The sequence below is a fragment of the Tenrec ecaudatus genome, chromosome 11 (genome assembly GCF_050624435.1).
Source record: "Tenrec ecaudatus isolate mTenEca1 chromosome 11, mTenEca1.hap1, whole genome shotgun sequence".
NCBI classification, from domain to species: Eukaryota; Metazoa; Chordata; class Mammalia; order Afrosoricida; family Tenrecidae; genus Tenrec; species Tenrec ecaudatus.
The window spans coordinates 3,426,423-3,448,716 of record NC_134540.1 but is presented as its reverse complement, the minus strand read 5'-3'; the positions used below and the strand labels follow the sequence as shown (position 1 = coordinate 3,448,716).

The following is a 22,294-nucleotide window of genomic DNA, read 5'->3' as shown; positions in this document are numbered from 1 at the left end:
GTTTCCATCCTGCCTTAAGCCCACCTTTCTGGGGAGACTTTCTCCAGGTCAACACTGGCTTGCATTTCATGAACTGCGCGTGACCTTGTAAATAAAGTGGCTTCTGTGGAGCCCGAGACCCTGTGGGGCAGGTCACATCAGTGGGTCAAACAGCCCTGCCCTGAGGGGGAGAGAGGCTGTCTGCTCCAGTCAAGGACAGCCGCCTGTGGAGCCACAGGGCGGTGCTAGTCTGCCCTGCAGGGCCCCTGGAGTCAGAGCGGAGCCCAGGCAGGGGTCTGGCGGCAGGCTTGGAATGACAGCTTATAGCTGGCTCTCCAGCCAGCCTCCTGTGTGCGTTCCTTCTCCCTCAGGAAAAGGCTGCTCTCCTTCAGGGAGCGTGATTGGGGCAGGTGGCCGGCGAGGCCCCGCGTGAAGGAAGTCACTGAGCCATGGGTTTAGAAATGACATCAGAGATGAACTTTATTTTAAAGCTCATAGAAAGCTCCACAACGTAGGGTCACAGGGACCCACAGCCCTCCGCGTGCCCCCGAGTGGGGCCGGGGCCGGGCTTCTGCTCTGCATGCGACTAACACAGTTCACTAGCTTTTTGCTTTTACTCATTGCTTTTTTTTCCTCAACACCACAGCAAAGTCGTCAGCAATTGGCGAGGATTCACTTGGAAAGGCCTTGATGGGGTCAGTAGAACCTAGTGGAGACAGACGTCCACACACACACATGCTGCATGCCACATGGAGCAAGAGAGGCCAGGAAAGTGCCTTGGCAGGGGACCCTGTTCCCCGGCCCCAACACAGCCCCTCCCTCCTGCCTCCCTCTTCCCAGGGACCAAGGCGGGCTTCCGCCTCTGACGGACATGGGGACACTGCAGAGGAACGTAGTAGGAGTGCACAATTCCACAGGAATCTGAGTTACCAAGGCAACTTCCCCTTTAGGATGTGACAGTTTGTTGCTTTTATCCCTTTTTCCACAGAACACACAAAATTTCTAATCACGCTTCAAAAAGGAAATGGTTTTTGTACGCTGTGGGGGCCTAGTCCAGGTCCATGTGCAGGGGGTTCTGGGTGGCAGCGTGGCAGTCACCGTTCTGCTGTGGAGCCTCGGTGCCCATGGTGGCCTTGCCCTGGCCGTCCTGGTCCTCTGTCCCCGCCCGTGGGCCGTTGGGCGTCCGCTCCAGCTTGGGCGATTCGACTTTTGGCTTGGGCTGTGTCACGACGGGCTCGCAGGTGGAGGTCAGCTCCTACGAGGACATGCAACACCCGTCATTGGACTCCAAGACCCGTCTTGCACGTCCCAGCCACGGAGGACCCACTTCTCACCACTACACAAAGCCTACTCAGGAGCCACCACAGGGACTTACGTTCCCACATTCGTCCTCACTGGATCCTCTCAAGGAGGAACGACCCCCGCAACGCCCCCACCAAGAGCCTCCAGACGACAGGACCAGCCAGCGTCCAGAGCTGGCTACAAGCACACAGCCACTGGCACCCAAGGCCCACGGTCCTTCTGTCCCCAAGCTGTACCTCACTATCACTGCAGAGGGCAACAGACATGGGCTCTTCTTCCCAGCATCCTCCTTCCCAGAGGAGACACCCACCCAGCCCCTTCTACTCACCCGCTCTGACCACCACTTTCCCACGAATGGGCTAGACCTCTGCAGCAAACCCCGAGAGCAGGCCAGGACAGGCGCTGGACAGAGACCTCATGGGACGGCGACAGCAGGCTCCGTCATAAGCCCCGTGAGACGGTGACACGCACCTTGACTTTTGCTCTGATGTCCTGCACAAGCACAGCGGGGTCCTGGTCAGGCCTCCTCCTGGCCTGGGCGTTCATGGCGTTGTTCATCCACTCCCTCACCTCGCTCACCGACTTCTCCACCTTGCTCATCTCAGACTCGTCAATGTGGTTGTACTTCTCCTCCTGAGGGAAAGGACAGGTCACCCTGCAGAAGGGATGGCGCGACAGCCCCACCTGGCGTGCCACCCAAGAGCCAGGCCAGCTTCCAGCCAACCAACCGACCTGGTTTCTGAAGTCGGCCATGATCTTGGCGTAGTGCTGCAGCCTCTGCCCCAGCTCCGCAAATGCTCGGGGACGGTCTTCTGCTTCTTGAAACCGGAGTTTCACTGGTGAGCCGATTCTCTAAAAAACAACGCGACAGCTGACTGGCTGTCCCCGTCCCATGAAACGTCCGCAGTGAGGAGCCTGGGGGTGCAGGTGGGCTAAGTGCCACGCGGGTGGTCAGCTGCACCGTGAAAGGCCTGGCAGCCTGTTCCCGTAAAGGGGCAGCCTCGCACCCCTGCCTGCAGGGCAGTGCTCCGTCACACGAGTCAGACAGGGGTGCAAACAGGCTCATGAGTGTGAGGGCTCATGGATCATGTTGCCTCCCCCACCACCAAAATGTGTCAGCCTTACAAAACTTCACGACCAAGACTGTGTGGCTGGCCTCCGTTGTGAGTGGTTACAAGTTCGCTCCACGCTGTGGTAGCTCTAAGCATCAGCCGACGTGAGCGAGAGGGGGGCACCTGGAGTCACCACCCCGACTGACTCCCACCTTCCGTCTTGTGAGTGAGCAATGCAAGGGTCAAGGCCAGCCAGTGCTGGGGACCTCTAGATCCAGGGAAGACCGATGACCCCGAGACAGGGCGGGCGCTGAAGGTGGACGTGCAGCCTTCTGCACTGTGAGGGACCACGATGCCAGTGTCCCCAGAGGACGCCGGGGACAAGTGCTCACCATCAGCTCGGCCAACTTGTCCACGTAGGCCTGCCTGCACTGGTCCTCGCCTTCCTCGTACAGCCACTCCTCCGTCTCCGAGAGGACTCTCAGGAAGCTCTGGTGGTCCTAGGGCAGCAGGTACGACAAGGGCGGGCGGTCACTTCACATGGGTGCACAATCCCCTACCTGCCCCGGGGGCTGTTCCTTCAGTCCCCACGGAGGTTCCTGGTCACCTCGTCTGTGGCAGGGCACGAGCGTTAGCTGCCGTCTCTTCCTGATAGGCCCTCAGAGAAGAGCACGCAGAGGAAGGGGTTGTGCTGACTGACGGTTGGGCAGGTGCCTGGCTCAGGCTAGACGGCGGGAAGGTAGCTGCTCTGTACTCCTGCACCAGCGAGGGCGGGGTCTTTTCCAAGTGGTTTCTACTAGTCGGCCGCCCTGTCTTCACTTGAGGTGGGCGGTCCTCACTTGGCTCACCTTGAGGTCTCCCAGGCCTCCCCTAACACTAGCTTGATGCCTTTGATTTCCTCGGCAGGAATTACAGAAACCGTTTAGATCTACATCCTACCATGCAGGCTGAGTTTATATGTTCCAATTCATTTTCTTCTACGCCTTTGCATCTAGAAATTCTCGGTGTGGCAGAACTATCTGCAGATACCTGCCAGTGTGACGTGAAGGTAAACGAGTACTAACCCGTACACAGGTCTCATTCAGCAAAGCCTCCCCTCGGTGATACACAGAAACACAGTCACGAAGTCCTCGGAACGGAAGCGTCATATGGACAAAACATGCAGCGAGCTGGTCAGAGTGACGGACCCGAGAAGCCCTTAGGGAAGTCTAACCCGGAATCTCCCATCTGGTATGATGTTAAACATTCTAACTTTTATGTAAACATATAGTATCACATAATTTTGTTTGTAAGTTAATAGTATATAATTATGTTGTTTTCTAAAGAAAACACATTCTGTTTCCGTGTCAATTCAACACGTGTCCCTAAGAGATTGAGTGTGTAAGAAATGCCCGTGAAGTGAGCGTCAAGCACGTGATCCATCTAAAACCTGTCGTTTCGCAGGTGGGAGTGTCCCTGCTGGGCTGGAAGATGTCTGTCAGAATTGTCCCCGCCCACACGTACTACCCTGTCTGACTGTACCTAACAAGCCCCAGATTGCCGCCACTGAGGCTGAGATGGACTTGTCCGCAGCCCCTGGGAAGGCCCAGGCCCAAAGCCCAAACGCACCTGCTCGGAGAGGAACTTCTCGTAGGGCCCGCCCAGCTTGTCCCGGAGCTCATACACGCACTCCTCCACGGCGTTCTTGGCATCGCTCCTCTCCTTCTCCAGCTTGTCCTGCATGATCATCTTACCCTGCCGGCAAGCGGACAGACACGCCACTAGGCTCCAACTCTTCACTCTCGAGGGTTGGCTAACCAGTATCACACACACAAGCAAAACCGGAACACCAACAGCCCTGATCAACACTTCAGACATCAGGGGGGCTAATGAATACTTCACAGAGAACCTACAGAGGTGCCTCTTCATTTTAACAGACACATTGATGATGTGTTTAGACAACACACCAAAAATGAATGGTTGTCCCACTTCATACTAAGGGGAAGAAAAATCAGCCTGTTCTTTAGATCTGACTTGTGGCCTGCACGTTGTCTACACTGCCTCCCACTGGGTAAACTGCAGGTCCATCCAGGCCAGTCACACTACTCAGCCACCACAAGGCAGAGAGCTAAGTTCATTGCCAGGTGTTCCTAAACACGTCCGCGTCTCAGTCCACAGAGACCACATCTCATTCTCCCGCATGCTGGCTCTGCCCCACTCCTGGTGGCGCACCACAGGTCTGGGTCCTGCAGCAGCACAGGATGCTTCTTCACAGCCAGCCGCACAGGGGCTCCCCAAAGTTCCTGGGGAAAATACCACCCTCTGCCAATTCCATTCCCCCGCAGTGTGCTGACGCGTCCTGTGTTGTGCCCCATTTCTTCACCAGAACTTGGGCCACCGGTTTCATCCCAAATAGAATGGTCTAAGGCACAAAGCCCTTTCTTTCATCAAGATGCACGCACATCAGCTACCAAAATTGCTCGAGTTAAACCGGAAAGGGGCCTGATTCAGGCCCCCTAGTCTGCTCCCTCCTGGAAACACCCCTGTCCCCATGTGGCAGGCAAGGCTGCCCACGGCACACTCACCTCTGTCTCAATGTACATGTTCAGAAGGTCTCTCCCCAGCTGCCACACCAGGCTGGCCTCCACAGGCAGCTCCACATTCATCACCTTGATTTTGGGCTTTTTGGCCTCTGGAGGCTGGTCAGCCTTCTTCTCATTCACCTTTGGGGTGGGAGGACAAAAAGGCAAGAGGGTTCTCAAATATTCCTCGAAGGAAACAAAGCAGAAACTACCGCCCTCACATGCTTATGACGACTTAGGTAAGACTCACACGGTGAAGTCCCCCAAGCATCATTGAATTCTGACCGGGGCTGCAGTGACCATCGAACATGCCGCCCCTCCTGCAGGAGCCCTGCTGCTCCACTGAGGAGAGGTTCTCCTGGCTGCACCCAAGGCCTCTCTCTCCCAGGGCTTTCCTTCCCGAACCCAGAGCACAGGCCGACCGATGGTCGCTTCCAGTTACTCACATCCTTTAAGGGGTGAAGCTGGCATCTGCCAGTCACCTCAAACTGACTCTGACAGACAATGGAGATGCCAGGATTGCCCCACACAACATCCCTCCACCCCAGCACAGGCCTGCCGGAGCTCCACGCTGCTCAGTACCCTTAAAACCATCTGGGGACTTGGAGATGCTCGCCCAGGGACATGCCTCTCCTGATTCCTACCGCTGCCTCGAAGATAACATCCCTAAGGGAAGAGAGATGGCACACGGCTTAGCAGACAACCAAGGCCAGTGCTCCGTGGCGAACATCTTACACAGGGAGCATGTGCGTGCGAGAAGACATCTCCTGTGACTCCCACCTTCCCATGGACGTCCCTCTCTGGAGGTTCCGACTCACAGAAGACCAGGAAGGCAACTGAGCCTGAGCTGCAAACTGAGGCATGACCTGCATCACACTTACAGGGACGTCCAGTGGGGAGACCTTGTTTCTTATGACACAAACTCCACAGGCACTGGATCACTGCTGGGCAATTGTACACACTTGGTTTCTAATCAAAGGCGAGTGATTCCAATGTAGCATCTGCTCCTTGGTTGAGAGATGAGGCTGACGGGCTCAGGAACCCCGGGGAGTTCTCTGGGGCCCTACAGGCTTGCTATCGGCGAGAGTCTACTCAATGGCCAAGAGCTGGACTGAAAATCAATTTAAAGAGCCCCTGGTGCTCAGCTGCCAATCTGAAGGCTAGCGGTTTGAGGCCAGCAGCTAGCTGCTCCATGGGAGAAAGTGAGGCAGCCTGGCCGCGTGGGCGGTTCTACTCAGGGCTCTGGGAGCTCTGAGAGTCAATTGACTCAGCAACCCCGGCTGTTAGGAGACAACAGGAGGCTGGAAAAGGGTGCACGGCTTGCCCAGGGGTACAAAGAGAGGGAGCTGGAGCGCAGGTCCCGATAAGTCAATAGTCAGTCAGTCAGTGACAGCTGAGTCACGCCAACAGAGATCTTCCTTCACAGCTCCCCGTTCCGGTGCAGGACGTGCGCACGCGAAAGACACACATGACCCAGAGGACACCCATGCCTGAAGCAGCACAGGCTGGACAACGTGACGGGCATGACTAGTGTGTGTGGCACTCCAACCAACACGGTGCCTGGGTGGTACAGTGTGACTGGGTGCGCCCAGAGGACAGCAACTCCAGCCACTAGGAAAGTCACCAGCCCCGGCGCCCGCCCCGACGGGAGATGCACAGCTCTTACTGGGACCTCCAGGGCCCCAGGCCAGTTATAAGGCGGGAGGGCAGGCAGGTTTACCTGGGGGAAAGGTACTCCAACCCCCAGTGAACAATTCTGCAACGCGTCTGAAGGCAAAGAGCCCGTCGACGTGCCAAGGAAAGTACGGGTAGGTCCCTAGCAGACACAGCATCGTCATGCGCTTGCAGGGCACCAGGTGTCCTGTGACCTCGAGCCATCCTCCCTGAACATCTACTGAGCATGTGTCTCGTTGGCAAGGCCTGATGGGAAGCCACCCACATGCCATGGGACACACCCAAGACTTGTCAGGTGACCGCCACTCTTGTCTGGTGGCTACTTCTGCCTCACAGCCCAGCGCCAGCAGGTAGACAGGGGCCCTGAGTACCAGCCCCGGGGGCCCCGCCCCCCTGGCCAGGGTTGAGCAGCAGAGGACCATGGAAGGCAAGGTGGCACTGGCTCCGACAGGAGCGATCCCGGGCGCAATGCTGTCAATGGAACGTGCTAGAAGAGTCACTCACTTTGTCGGCCTCGGGGGGTTTGTTTCCTTCTGAGGGAGGCTCAGGTGGAGGGGGAGGCGGGGAGGTATGGTGGCCATCGCTTTGTACCTGGGGCTCTGTCCCAGCGTCACTGCTCTCAGGCTGGACATTGTTCTGAAATGAAAGCCCAGGCACAAAGGATGTAGAAAGCAGTGATTGGCTCGGTCCCCGAGTCGGGGGCGCCAGAGACGGGCGCTCAGTCCTACTGCTGGAGAAAAGGGTACCGGGTCAGGTCAGAGCAAGCCAGCACCCACACTGGAGCAGGCTTCCGAACCACTCTCCACCTGTAAGAAAGTCTTTGAACAACAGCGTTAGGTCACACGCAGGCAGGTGGTTGGTGTGCTGAGCACACATTGGACAGACAGGTCTCCCTGGAGCACAGCTCACTACTGGCCAGGCCTCCTTCCCAGGAACAAGCTGACCTACTCATTTCACCAGTAGCCACCACACAGTTCCAACATCACTAAGCCTCAGTTCACCCAGGAGTGATGTCACGTTACCAACGACTGAGTCTTGGGCGGGGATACAGCTCCCTAGGGACATGCTCTGCTCCCTGCTCCCCACACAGCTCAGGACAAGAAACTAAGACACCGTCACATGTTCAGGATCCCAATGTAAAACCCAGTGAAGACAGAACTGGAAACACACCCTCAGCTTTTCTGGAATTTTGTTCGGGTGCTCTCAGCCCTCCCCACCAGGATGCCCCAGGGAACCGGCTACCACCTTCCCCATCAGAGCAGCCCGAGGAGGCCAAAGAAGGGCACTCTGCCCACCTTCCCCGCTGTCCTCTAAGCGCCAAGCCCTTGGCAGTCAGAAGGGGAAGGCCCCATCCAGCTGGACACCAGCTCTCTGCAGCCAGCCAAGAAGACCGAGGCATTGGCCATCCCGCTCTCTGAGCACTTGGAACAGTTTTCAACTTGGACTAGAACATGGTCCGAGAAGGCTGACAGGGTCCCCACAGGGCCCCCGGCCATGTCGCTGTGTGCGCCTGCCCACATGCAGCTGAGTGCCCATCTGTGCAACACCTCCGCTCTGTGGGACACGACCAACCCGAACGGCTCTATCCAAACCCTCCTCCCATGTCCTTCAGTCATTTAAAGGGAGTGGGGGAGGCCTTCCTCCCCCGGCCCCACGCGAGTGGCACCACGTTAATGAAAGCCAACAGGAGACCGCAGCCAGCTCTGCCAAATCCACACCCTCTGCATGAAAAAGACGATCTAGGGCAACGTCCCACCTGCAATTCAGGTGACGTCCCATTGCCTCACGGCCCCAAGTCCTCATTCACAAGTTAAGGGAGAAAACCCCGACTCCGGACCTCCCTCCTGCAACTGGGGGGAAGCTGGCTCAGAGGTGTCTCCCCACTTACATCGCCGTCTGGGTGCTCCAGGGGCTGGGGGCTGGGCCCCTCCACGTCCACTTCCCCTGAGGACGTCTCGCCCTCCTCAGTAGGGACCTTCTCCACCATGGACGCCGTGGAGACGGTGAAGATGCCGTGGGTGTTGACGCGCAACTTCACCTTCACCTTCGCCTTCTCCCCGTCTTTCTGTGCGGACACGTTCTGAATGAAGAAGCGACCTGGAGGGGTGGAGGAGGAGGAAGGAAGAGCCCATTTCAAGACGAGTCCAAGAGTGAGACTGGAAGGGGCTGCTACCCGATTCCCCGCCCTCTACTGGGGCTCCATCTCTCGGGCATACTAAGCCTCAAGAGCAGGGGCTGCAGGGGGTGGAACTGGAGTCTGCATGCTGGGCATGGGGTGAAGTCTGTGCAGCAGGGCAGCACACAGCACAGCACGAAGGCCTTACCTATCTTGGCTTCTGGGTAGGGGACACCTTGAGGGTCTGAGTAGAAGGCTTCTAGCTCGAAGGGCCCGCTCCTTAAGAAGGTGAGGACCTTGGAGAAGGGGGCAGGGTGGTTTCTGGAGAACACTTCATGCATGCTACGGGACAGAGAGAGGTGCTGGTTATGGACGGCGATTTACCTGCCCTGAAAGGGGTGATCCACCTTCCTAGTCCAAGATGCCCCCCACAGGTGCTCAGCTGTGCGGCTAAACTAGCGCTGGCTGAGGTTCGCAGGTCACTGAACCCTAATCATGGTAGGGATCCTGGAGACCAAGTGGGTAACGGATGGGCTTGCTGGCCCCAAGGTCAGCAGCTCAAAACCACCGGCAGCTCCACCGCAGAAGGGAGGCTGTCCTTGCTCACAGCCTCAGGGCAACATTGGTCTTGTCAGGCTGCTAGGAGAAACTCAGTCTGTGGCAGGAAGTCTGGTCAAAGCAAACCGACCGGACAGGTGTAACCCGCACCCCGGGAGGGTTCCAAGACTGGAATCCTTTTAGGGGAACAAATGGTCACAGCGTTATCCAAAGGACCAGCTTTAGGGCCTGCGCTGCAGGTAGCAGCCCAGCACTTAAGCCTCATGGCTGGAGATCTAATCGTCAAACTGACCCTGCCCAGAGGACCGTCCCGAGGCTGGCAGGGACAACTGAAAACAGGCGTTGAAGCCTACAGATGGCTGCACAGAGAAAGCACGGTCTGTCCACGGTGCTTCACCAGACAAGGGTGGCTGTGCCCGACAGGCAGAGACAAACACCCTCTGTGACTTCGCCCTGCACTCTCCCTAGGGCACTGGAGAGAGGGGACGACTGTCAGAGGTCCCAGTTAGAGCCATCGCCCTCAGCTGCTTGAAACAGACGTGTGCGTGCATCCTGCATGTGTGCACTGAGAAAAAGGAAAGGCCTCTGAGCGCCGTCTGGCTGCATACCCACCCTTCAGTGTCTTCCGAATCGTGGTTCCAGACGAGGGATATGGGAAAGGGGACGGCATCGGTGACAGAAAATTCTCGAACCTTGAAAGCCGGGGAGAGGATAGCACACTGGAAGGGACAAACAGTGGGCAGAAGGTAAGCTCGGGCCACAGACGTCACCCACATTTAAGCACAAATCTCCAAAATTTGCATTCAAACCAAGCACAAAAAACTCACCACCAGCACTACACTGCGGTGGTCACTAGCAAGAGGGAGAAATGAATCTTGGGGAGGAAAACCACCCGTGGCCTTCGAGTTGATTCTGACAGAGCAACTCCAGAACCCGGGGCCCCACAGGTCCCCAGCTAACAGCCCACTGGGCCACCGGTGCTCGCGGACGCCCAGGACACAGGCTCAGGCAACAGCAAGTTCCGCGTGGGCATCCCTTCCAGCAACACCCTGTCCATGGGCATGTCAGTGACCACCTCTCTCTCTTCTGAACACACAGAACTAAGGCCTTCAACACGTTCATGGGAAAACATAATGGGAAGAAAATGGCTTTTTCCCGTGAACTTTGGATAGCCCTGCTGGGCAACAGCGAAGGGTCAGCACCCTGATGTCCACGTACTGCAGGGGCACAGGCTGGCTGGGCTCCAAGTCCCAGCAAGCCCCATGTTGCCCATGGAAGCGCTGCCCAGTCCTGCGCCCACCCCAAGCCCCAAAGGAGCCCACGTTAGCTTGTTTGTGAGGCAGATTAGGAATCGTCAACCTTCCGACGTGCTCTGAAATCAGAAAGGCTTGTGCTCCACAGGAAGTGAAAACCGAAAGCCCGGAGACCACGAGGGCTAAGCAGGTGAGGGCTCACGGAAGCACACATCCTGATGACAAGCAAACACGCCCACTTCTGTCTGGAAAAGCCCTGGCTTAAAGCCAAGAAACTGATAACTAGATTGGGATTCAAGTAGGTCAACGTGAAACCCTTTAAAAGGAGTGACCTACTTGATCCCAAATCCAAAAGCAAACTACGGCTCACGGTAGTTCTGCGCAGTGGTCGTAGGTTACGTATGGCCTCAGTGCCATTTGACCAGCCGTCACCCCTCCCTCAGTGACCATCTCCCAAGCCAACACTGCGTTTCTGACCAGCACATTACAATCCAATCAGTAACTACTGTGCGCCAGCAGCTTCCCGCCTGGCAAGGAGGTACCAGGCGAAGTGGCCACTGGCTGTGGTGGTCACATGTGCCTAAGTCACCCTGGCAGGGCCAGGATGCCCAGGAGCTGGGCAGTGACGCCCGAGTCCATTTTCATGCTGGTCTCTGGTTAAGTGAGAGGCCACAGGCAGTACCTGGAGGGCACACCCTCGAGCCACGGCTTCATCGGCGTTGAGTGTGGTGCTCACGTCCTTCCCGAAGAACTTGGCGATGGCGTCCTTCACGGCCGGGATGCGGGTGGTGCCCCCCACGATCTCCACGGCGCTCACGTCGGCTGCTGTCAGCTTGGTCTCTGCCATCAGCTCGCGCAAGGGCTTGTCCAGCCTCTGCAGCAGGTCAGCACACAGCTCTTCAAACTGTGCCCTGCAGGGCGAGCGAGGGGGACGCTCTAGGGAGAGCCTGGAAAGCCCGTTGCGGGCACCCACAACCTTCTGCTGTCTCTTAAAATCAAAAGGTTTCTCCGATCCAGGGTGTCTGGCTCCAACCCCAGAAGGACACACACCAGCTACTGCCATGATCTGCCGTGAACAGCTGAGTCGGCTTTTCCCTCCAACCCAACCACTGTGCAATGGCTACTCAATTGCCAGGGGCAGCAGCCGGGGTCGCGACAACTCCGACTGTGACGTGACAGATCCGCCCCCTCAGAACCGCTGGTGGGTTCAGGGGAGCACCCCGCTGCTTACCCATAGTCTAGGAAGACTACACTGTGTCAGGCTCGTCCCCTCCCTCCACGGGGCCCTGGGCCGGCGACGCACCTGCTCATCCGCCCGGACACATCTCGGTCCTGCAGGAAGCACTCGATGTGGAGCGGGAGGTCCGTGCTGATGGAGCTCATCAGCTTCTTGAGCTTCTCGCACTCCTGGTGCAGGCGCAGGAGGGCACGGGGGGTGGACTTGGCGTCCAGCTTGTACTTGGCCTTAAATTCTGCGCAGAAGTGCTCCACCAGCTTCTCGTCGAAGTTTTTCCCGCCCAGGAAGGGATCGAAGGCAGTTCCCAGGACCTAGCGGCATTGAAACAAGGCAGTCTGTGACTGCTGATGCAGAGCGCAAGCCCAGCCTCAGACGTCTAGTTCATCAGCCCCACAGGCTCCTGCCCTCCCGTGGCTGCCCAGTCATTTCTAAGGGCTTAGAAGTCTTTTTTTCCTTTTTAAATTTATTAAGATTTTATTGGCCGACACATCCGTTTTATCAAGCATATCTGTACATGTTACCATCACTTTTCTAGACATTTACTTTCTATGGAGTCATTGGTATCAGCTCCTCTTCCCCCACTCCCCCCACCTTCGGGACCCCTTGATGAATTCTAAATTTTCATATCTCACACTGACCGCGGTCTCCCTTCCCACATGGTTTCTGTTGTTCTTCCCCCTGGGGGCGGCTTAGAAATCTTCACTGCCAAGAACGAGCACAGCCCAGAGGCTGGGCGTTAACAGGAAAAGCCATGACACACACACACACACACACACACCCACAGGAGGTGGGTTAAACCAACCACCTTCCAGTCAATTATGACTCATAGCAACTGAGTTGCCCCACCCCCAGCTTCGAGGCGGTCAACTTTATGGGAGCAGACAGCCTAGCCTTGTCTTTCTCCCGCCGAGCCTCCAGGGCTGCTTCTGGAGCACTGTGCACCCTCGGGAAGGGCACTCACCTTCAGCCTCCCCTTGTTAAAGGCGCAGGCCGACACTTGAAATGCCGAGTGTCCCATGTCAACAAAGACCACCACTCGGGGATTCTCCTCCTCGCCTGGAAGGTCCGGCTTATAGATCCCGTAGTTCAGAGCAACTGCGGCAGAGAGAGGGTCCGTCACCTATCTGCTCACAGGCGCTCTGAACGCCCAAGGGCCTCTTCTCCACTTCCACAGATGGTGCCCAGCCAAGACGTGAAGGGCAAAGTGCCTGCTTGGTGGTGGTGGTAGGGGGGGAAATCGATGGGTGATATAAGGCTGCTAAGTGATGCTTATGTCTAACCACAAACTGCTATGAGACGCTCAGCCAACGACACGACCACACCAGCTCCCATGCCCACCCCTGTGGTTGGTTTGCGGCAAATGTCTGACCGTCTCAAAGAATCTTTGCAGGAGCAGACAGCCTCCGCTTTCTCCCTTGGAGTGGGTGGTGGTGGGTGGTGGGTTTGACCCTGACCCTAACCCACAGCCCCACCAGGGCACCTGACCCTTCCCAATGCGTAGTTTTAGTTTGCCCCAAGTCTACTCTCCTCAAACAATGCTGGGGGAAATACAACAAAGTTGCTTCCTTATGTGAATGGACGAGATTGTAATCCGTTTCTTACATGTGTCTAATCCTCACAAAGGCAGCTCTGGTGGCGCTGCTGGATAAGTGCTGGGCTGCCAAGGGCAAGGGCAGCAGTTCAAACCCACGAGCAGCTCTGTGGGAGAGGAGGCTGTCTGCTCCAGTGAAGACGTACAGCCTCAGAGAGCTCACAGAGGGCTGCGAGGTGTCGTCGGAATCAACTGGACAGCGCGGGTTCTGCCTTTGTATTACCAAGGAGCCCTGGTGGTGCAGCGCTCAGGGAAGCGCTGGCCCAGCCGGCAGATCTCCACTGCCATCGCGCAAACTCTGACTCCATGACCGCGCAAACTCTGACTCCATGACCCCACAGGCCAGAGCTGAACTGCCCATGGGTTCCAAGATCAGAAACCGTGTTCGCTGACTAGAAGCACAATGCTACCAAGAAGGGACACAGCGAAATCCAGCCTCCTAACTCAAAGGAATGAAAACCTCCACAGAAGCATCTCTGATGAAGGCCGAGTGGTGAATCTCTCGCTCAAGGGCTTCTGCTTCCTCCTGACGTGGGACACGTTGGCACGGTGGGTGCCCTTACCTGCAGTCATGTCGTTCATAAGCCGCAGGCAGTTCAAGCCGACAATGTGCGCTGCATCCAGCACCGACCGTCTCTCCGCGTCCGTGAAGAAGGAGGGGACCTGCAGGCCAGCAGAGGGGCAGGGACACTTTCACTGACCCCATCCCTCCCCACCACTGCTGACTTACCCCCAACAACCCAGCGGTAGCTGCGGTGCTTGCCAGATCACACAACACAGGCCTTTGGCCTGAATCCCTCAAACTTGTAGAAACAGAAAAGATGCCTGACCAGAGTGTCCCAGTTAATGACAGCATCCCAAAGTCACCTTCACCCAAAGCAAATTTAACCTGCAGTTAAAATTTACCAAGGAGGCTCACAAGACTCATCTAGAGCGTCTTCAATTTCATAGGAAACATTTAAGCAAACCATGCCCCAACCACCCTGACATTTCTACCCCCTTTTGCATGTTTTGGGGCTCTGTCCGTACATAAAACTGAATATAGGGGCTTTCAAAAGGCTTGTGAAGAGACAGCAACATCTTTTCTTCCCATTTTCCACATTACACAGTAAAACCTTCAAGTCATAGCATGTAAACCGCGGAAACCGGCCTGACTGCACGGGGCTGTCAGAGGCAGAAACCTTTCCAGCGCGGGGCAAAGGAAGCCCCCTCAGCTCCCATAGGTCGCCTGTATGACTGTCATGTGGTCAGGTGCAACGTGACTACAGGAAGGTCAAGACGGGACAGAGCTAACCCTGGCATGTGACTGCCCTTCAGCTTTGCTGCCCGGAGTTTGCGCACCAGCCTAACAGCCTGTTGAGACAACAAGGTGCGTGGGCTACGGAGAGCCGGTGCAAGCTCCTACTTACGGAAATGACGCAGTCGGTGACTGGTTTCTTCAGGTTGTTCTCAGCGGTTTCCTTTAACTTGGTCAGCAGCATGGCTGTTATCTGCTCCACGCTGAACAGATGTTCTTCATCCAGGTACATCGCCTATGGCACGCAGGGCACAGAAGGTCAGATTGCTGGCTGCAGGCTGCTGCTCAGGTCCAGGCAGCAGGGCACAGTACTGGGCCTTCTGGACCCTTTTCAGAGAAAAAGCGACCCAGCCCCCCGCCCACATGACCCCAAAGAAAAGTGTTTGTACTGGGCCCATCACCCAGGACCAAGTGTTGCCCTCATCGTCCCCACGGTCACCTGGGGGCAGCCCTGCCCACTTTGGGAAGAGCTGGTTCAGAGGAAGGAAGAAAGTAAACCACTTTCCCCTCAACCTGGGCAAGGAGGAGTGAGAGGCTGGGCAGCTTGCCCGCCCACAGCAGGTGGTACATTTCCACTCCCCGAGGACATGGGCCGGGGAGGAGGCTCTCCTGGGCTCACAGCCCTGGGGGCAGGCTGCCGGCTGGCGTGAATCAAGGGCTCTGGCTGGAAGACACCCCAGCTCGCCAGATCATGCAACTGAGCCCTTGCCTCTGCCTCTGGGTTGACACAAGTTCATCGTAAAACCACCCCCCAACAACCCCACTGCCAAGTATGCCCGGTTTGGATGCTAGTCAAAGGGCTGGAGGAGGCACAAAGCGCGTCACAAGAGACAGGTGCCTCCAAGGCCATCTGAACAGACACCTCCAAACTAGCACCTTTTCAAAAGCAACCACAGCAAAGGTGGCTACGAACAAAAGACCACTGTGGCCAATTCAAGAGGGTGAGGTAGCGGCTTTTCCTATGGAAGCCAAATAAGAGCACAGCCAGACGCATCTGTGCTGCGCCGATTCGACTCACGCAAGAGCGCCTCAAATGTTCTGGGCTGCCCGCTGTCGTCACAGACGTGCACGTGGTGCTGCTGGGTGGTTACGAACCACCAACTCTGGGTTTGGGAGGTGAGCGTGCACTGTGTAAAAAGGCACCACCTTCTCTGTGGAAGAGTCACTTCGGCTCTCCGGTAAGCTGTCTACCCAAGCTGAGCACACTGCCCGGTTCCCAGAGGGAACTGCCCTCAGCGCTCCAGGGTGTCTGTCCATCTCCACAGCCCAAGGCCAGTCACTCGGTCACATCACCTTGATTCCAGCGCTGCCATTTGTCATGGGCACCAGTTCGTAGGTGAGGTTAGCCTTCTCCCTCTGCACAAAGGGGTCGCTGAAGGCCCGGCCATGGAACCTCTTGAAATGGTAAACTGTGTTGCTGGCATGCGTGATTTGCTGCAAAAGAAGGAGAACATTGACTGTCTCATCTCCATCTCCACCTGGCGTTTCAGACAGATGCTCCGCATTCCCCTCAGCTAACCCTGAGCACCCCAGGGACCGTTTCCCCAGAGCAATGACCGGGTTTCATTTTTACCTTCTCCCGCCATACAAAAAATGTCAGAAGAAAAGCCGTGAGAGTTGACAGGAGGCAGGGGGGTCACAAAGGCCCCCAAAGCTGCTGGACGAAGAATTCCAACAGCGTGAAATCACACCAAGTCTCTGGAGACGCCCTACTGCCTGGCTCCATGCCACCTGCCTCTTTCCCAGTCACCCAACATGTCTGCACTTGCATATGGACAAACAGGTAAGAAAGCCGGGCAGGCAAAGGCCACTTCTCCCAGAGGGCATTTCTAGTGCCCAACGGCCTGGCCTGCCCAGTGGCCGGGAGTGCATGTTCTCTAAGAACAATGGGAAAAGCCTCGACTCCTGCTTCCAGTAACAGGGAATGCCAGACAGTCCATTTCGGGAGCGAAGAGAGGGAGGGACATTTGTTAAAGAGCCTATAGGGGACTCGGCACTGCCAATCCACGGGTGTGAAGGAGGCAGGAGGTGAGAAATTAAGCTCAGATTGCCCCAGGTACAGGTGGCACCACTTCTGCCAGGCTCAGCTCTCTCATGCAGCAGTTGCTCAAGGTGACGGCAGCAGATGAGAAAATTAAGAACAGGGCAGAAACCTACTGCCAACTGAGTCGGTTCTGACTCACAGTGACACTGCCGATAGTCACAGACGCAGACAGTCTCACTGTCCTCCTCTGGAACAGGGGATGGGTTTGAACTGCCGATTGTGCAGCAGCTAACCCACAGCACCATGGGCACTTTGGAGGGCAGTTTACGCGTGCATGCGCATTCCCTTTCCCAAGTGGAAAGACACACGCGTCTGCAGAGTCTGCGTTCTGAGCTTCAGCTCCTGAAAGTCCGGAAAACGAACATACCTGATTTTTGGCAGCCACACCAATTGTACGGTTTTTCGATCCAAAGGATATGACGGACCTGCAGGAAACGCACATTTCGAAAGTACTGAAATGCACCAGAATACAAGTTTTCAACCCATATGGAAGTGAAAGAGCTATTATGAATGGTCTATCTAGTGGGCTGGGGGGAGAGGGGGATAGATGATAACTGTGGAATTCAATGTGTTGTCAGAAATGGGGGGTACTTTACTGTCTCCCCAACGTGAACTACCGTTCTGAGAATCTGGCCAAGACAGCAGCACCCCACAAGAGTAGGCCAAGTTTCAGGGGGACACTTCTCAACACCTCAAGGACCAGTGTAATCTCCCAAATCTCAAATGACAAGGTCCTGGTGGCACCATGGTTAAAGTGCCAGGTTCGTAAGCCACAGGTCAGGGTCCGTGGTGCCAACCCACCAGCCATTCTACAAGAGGAAGGTGAAGTGCTGATGAGTCCTTTCTGACCCATAGCAACTCCGTGTACAACACAACAAAACACACGCCATCCTCCCGATCAGCCTGATGTTTGAACCACAGTGTCGATGCAGCTCACTGAGGGTCTTCCTCCTTTTCCCTGCCCCCAGAGTGCTTTGCACAGATCCAGGGCCTTAGTCACTTGACCCCAAACACAAGATGAACAGCAGCAACAACAGGCTGGGGCACCACCACCTCTAGGCAAGCCACTCTGTACATGCACAGAGGCCACTTCAGACATGTCCCTGTCCCAATACCCCCACCAGCTACTTCCTGAGGGCCAGCCTTCACATTAATTCGGCCCAGCCTCTGGAACACCACAGCTTCCTCTTTGAAGTCTCTATTGGATGAGGCTAATTATGAGGCTAACTAAGGTCAGGGCAGTTCACACACAGGAGACCAAATCCCACCAGTCGGCACAGCCAGTCGCCCTATGGGCGGGAGCAGAACTGCCCTCGTGGGTTTCCACCTTTACCAGAGCAGGAGTCTCATCACCCCCTCGGAGCAGCTGGCAGGATCAGGTGAAGACCTGTGACATTTGGACACTGGGATCAAGTCTGGACCTTCTCTACAGAGCCCTACTTTAGCCCTCCATTAGCTGAGTGAGTGCTGGCAGACCTCCAGTGCAGGCAGAGCCGGACATTTACTAAGGTGCCTTCCATGCACAGTGTGGGACCCTGAAAACTCATGCCTGTTTCTGAGGGGAAACCAAATTCTTCTAATTTTACTGAGCAGGCATTAATGCTGGCCTTTGAATCACACACCCACTTTTACAAGTGTGTGACTGGGAACAACAGACAGCCAACACACAAACCAACTCAGAGAAGGAAGCAGACTGTCTCATCTTTCTACCAGAGCAGCGGGTCGCTTCAGTCACTGTGTCACCAGAGCTCAGGAGAGTGGGGAACTCCCGTGCCACTCCCCCGCCATCGGATCAGAGAACAAAGATAGATGTAAGCTGCACCTCAGCCTCCCTATGCTCTGATTACAGAGTCCTGACCAGTTAGGGAGCCCTGGTGGCACTGGGGCGGAGCTGCTGTGCAGGAAAAAGAGGAGGCCGTCTGTGGTATCCCACTAGGTGGCTGGTGTTAATTATTAGAGGTCTCCCCCCCCACACACACACTACTCCCATTAACAAAAGGGTGCTGATGTTCCCCAGCCTCTACACTTCCTAAATGCTCAGCCATGTGCAGACGTGAGCCATTTCCTTTACATTTCCTCGGCCAGCTCCATTCACCCCTTTCACCAGGAGCTCTGAGCAATTTGAGAGAAAAAAAAAAAGAAGAAGAAAAAAAAAAGCTACAATTTCCCCTAAGCAGCAAGCAAATGCGCCAGTGCCTGGACACTAGACTTGTGCACATGCTCTTTGGAAAATAACCCCAAAGTTGCTTTTAAAATGGGGTCTCTGGCCTGCACCCATGCTGCCGCAGCCCAGGGAAACACACGGTGTGCAGTACCAGTTCTCTCTCCTTTACTGAGCCCCATGAAGGGTTCTCCTTAATTACTGAGTGCAAAATTATCTTTTGAATAAATTGACAATAAATTGAAAAACAAACCAATTCACAAATACAAAGCAAAATAATAATAATGCCCCGATTTAGGATTAATTCTCCTGGCATGAACGAGCACAAAAAAAAAAACCTCAGAGGGGGAACTCCTGCTGGAGGGGGGGGGGCGGTGCAGTCTGGCTGGCTTGGCTGGTAGGGCACAGCGCAGATGGAAGGTTCTAGACTCCCATTTAAAGATTAACGATGCTGTATCAAAGGCTGAGCTGCCCAGCCTCTGCTGTGCCAAGACTCCGGAGGCGGACAGAGAAGCGTGGGGAAACATCATGTCTGACCGACGCAGACCGCCAGGTTCCCAATCTCTGGACCCCAGTACCAATTCCTTAAACCCCAATCTCCCAGCCCCCGACCCCTGGGCAGCATTCCTCTACACATCAATTCCCTAACCCCAGTACCCCAACCCCCTAGATTCCAATCCCTTAAATGCTCACTCCCTGGACGGCACGACCCGGATCCCGGGACAGCAGCAAAATTCCCTAGGTCCCCAATCTCTAAACCTCAGGGCCCCGATCCCCTAGATCCAAGCCCCTGGATCCCGGTACACCCCATCACTGAACCCCAGCACCCCGACCCATTCCCGGGCCCCCAAGGCTCCACTTACGGGGTGCAGCGGTCGCTGAACTCGTTGGCGATGGTCTCGATGCCCCCGGCGCGGGCCACCGCGATGTAGCAGCTCTGCGAGCCCACGTCCAGCCCCACCACCGACATGGCCGGTCGTGGTCCCTCCGGTGGCCTCTCCTCCCCGGATGCGCGGTCCCGTGGGTCCGGCGCGCACTCGCCGATGGACAGGCGGCCTGTCAGGGACCGGGGGCTTCCGGGCGGTCAGCGCGCAGGCCGCTGGGACTGGAGGAGACGGTAGCGCCGGGCGTCCGCGAGTCCTCGGAGCTGCCTTCTCCGTGCTGCTGCCCGCCGCTCGCTCCCGGCCCAGAAAGGGCGGTCCCTCAGCCTCCGTCTTATGTGCCGCACTGGTGGGAACTTTCCAGAATCTGCGGCATTTACTCACCGGCGCCTCCGCCGGCCCCTACACGTGCCACTTCCGCTTCCTTCTTCGCGAGCCTTCTCGAAAGATTCCAGCCAATGGGAGGCAGGCGCCCCGGAGGCCCGCCGCCGTTGCTATGGCAGCAGGGAGCCGCTCCGGCGCCAGTAGCTGACGCAAGCCTCGGGGATCCACCTCCGGCGCCGCCCGCCCTCGCTGGAGGCGCTTGGCTGTCCTCACGAAAAGACAGGAAGGAGCCCCTAGAACACTCGCCATACCCATCATGTATTAACGGACGGGGCCGACAGGGCGGCTGAGGGGCCACAGACAGATCCTACCTCGGCAGGATCCCGAGATTCCGGGCACCGGCCAGGCCGAGCAGACGCCGCAGAGCGTATCGGGAACCGTAGTCCCGCCGGGAGGCTGCGCGCGCGGCATTCTGGGATGTGTAGTTCCGGCCGCGGTGCACGCTGGGGCACGGCTTTGTCTCGCGGACTCGCCCTGGAGGCCGGGCTCGGTCCGATGCGGTGTGCGTGTTCTCTGGCGCCTGTGCTGCTGCTTGGATCTTCGCTTCTTTCCATAGCTAGGTGCCCCCCCCACCCAACGGGCACGTGACGGCGCGGCGGGAGGAATGCTCCTAAGCCCCGCGTTCGTGGGAAGGGTTTTGGTTTGCATCACGCCCCACGACCTTCCTTTGTTGGCTAAATGACCCCTGTTTTGTTTGGTTTCCAGAGGGTGCCCTAGTATCGCTCTCTGCCTGAGTTGGGTCCGTCTGGTGGGACCCCTGCCAAGAGAGAACCTTAGTCTAGCCCTAAGAGGCCCTGGTGGCGCCGTGGGTTAGGCGCTGAGCTGCTGCTACCCATTAAGGTTCGCAGTTCGAACCCACCAGCCGCTCCGCCGGAGAAAGATGTCCACCTACAGGTCTGCAGCGTCGGAGACCCCGGGACCATTCTAGTCCGCTGTAGGAGGCTTGCTGAGAGCAGCTAGATGGATGGCTGCAGCCTGGGGCAGCGAGTTTGCTTTCTGGGAGCATTGTAGCCCCAGACTGACTCACTTCTGGCCATAAATTATTCAGTGATTTTTCTACTTGTTTTTTATCTGAAACAGCTTTGTGTTTTTTTCCCCCTCCTGGGAGAGGGGAGTTTCTACTTATTTTCAGTAAAAAGCCAAGTAAATAAAAGATGCCAGCTCTAACTAGATTCTGTGGTGGGCCCTTGACACAGGCTGCTGAGCATTGGTCTGCAAACTGCAACGTCGGTGGTTCAAGACCAACAGCCCCTCAATGGTAGGAAGATGTGGCTGGCTGCTTCCATAAAGATCGACTGCCTCAGAAAACCCATGTAGGGTGACTGCGAGTGGGAATCAAACCAATGACTGGGGTTTTGGTTAAATAGATTCTAGAAGGAGTCTTGACTACACAGTGATAAAAGAGTTTGCTTGCTAATAAAAATTTTTTAAAAAACTCTCCCAGATGCTCCACAGGGGAAAAGTCCGGCTCTCTGCTCCCCTCACCACCACCCCGAAGGAAAATAACCTCAAACTCTGCCATTGGGTCAATTCCAACTGCCAGCGACCCTGTAGATAGGTTTTCCAAGATGGGCCATCTTTATTGGAGCTGACAGCCTTATCTTTATCCTGCGGAGTAGGTGGTGGCTCTGAACCTTTAGCCCACTGTGCTACCAGGGCTGCTTAGGTGTGGTACTTTCCTGCTTATTAAAATTTTTATGACAGGCACACTGCCCACAGATCATACAACTCAATAGTTGACTCAAGAAGAGTTGTACAATCATGACCACAGTCAATCTGAGAACATTTCTTCCTTGTATTCATGGTGACTGGCTCCCCATTTGCCCCCAGCCTCCCCCGTCATGCCGCTGAGAAACCACTGATGCAGGTGCCGTCTCGTTTGATTGACTACTCGCCTACGAGTTAACCGATTAACTTCTTAGAGGAGCAGGCAAGCAGGGTGGAACCGCTCAGGTTCAGGATGGGATTGAAGTCCTTGTCACCTGCATTCCTTTCAAACAGACAATTTCTCACAGTGTTGCTAACACAGAGTCCAAAATTCTCCGTAAGCCTGTTTTTAAAATGAGTCCCATGGGACTCATTAATAAACAAGCAGACAAGCATAACTGGATGATCCGCGTGATGAACATCAGAAACCACGCCAAAGCAGCTGCCTTCAATTGAGTCCACTCCGACTCAAAACGACCCTTGTGGAAAGTTTCCGA

General features: G+C 56.1%; 1 protein-coding gene across 2 annotated transcripts; it reads right to left on the bottom strand.

Moving 5' to 3' along the window:
- Positions 1–433: 433 nt before the first annotated feature.
- On the bottom strand, positions 434–20,089 carry HSPH1 (heat shock protein family H (Hsp110) member 1). Of its 2 annotated transcripts, XM_075562774.1 has the most exons (18): positions 19,689–20,088; positions 17,032–17,089; positions 15,914–16,054; positions 14,733–14,855; positions 13,887–13,986; positions 12,694–12,827; positions 11,799–12,043; positions 11,178–11,406; positions 9,855–9,961; positions 8,893–9,026; positions 8,457–8,665; positions 7,073–7,204; positions 4,898–5,035; positions 3,942–4,067; positions 2,726–2,833; positions 2,014–2,133; positions 1,753–1,914; positions 434–1,234 (listed from the first exon to the last, which is right to left on the bottom strand). In XM_075562774.1, exons 1-18 carry the CDS (start codon positions 19,793–19,795, stop codon positions 1,028–1,030), a joined length of 2,580 nt encoding a protein of 859 aa, XP_075418889.1. In that variant the 5' UTR covers positions 19,796–20,088; the 3' UTR covers positions 434–1,027. The 2 variants fall into 2 exon arrangements, with proteins under 2 accessions (XP_075418889.1, XP_075418890.1); XM_075562775.1 differs by lacking the exon at positions 7,073–7,204 and having other exon boundaries at positions 19,689–20,089.
- Between the last annotated feature and the right edge of the window lie 2,205 nt (positions 20,090–22,294).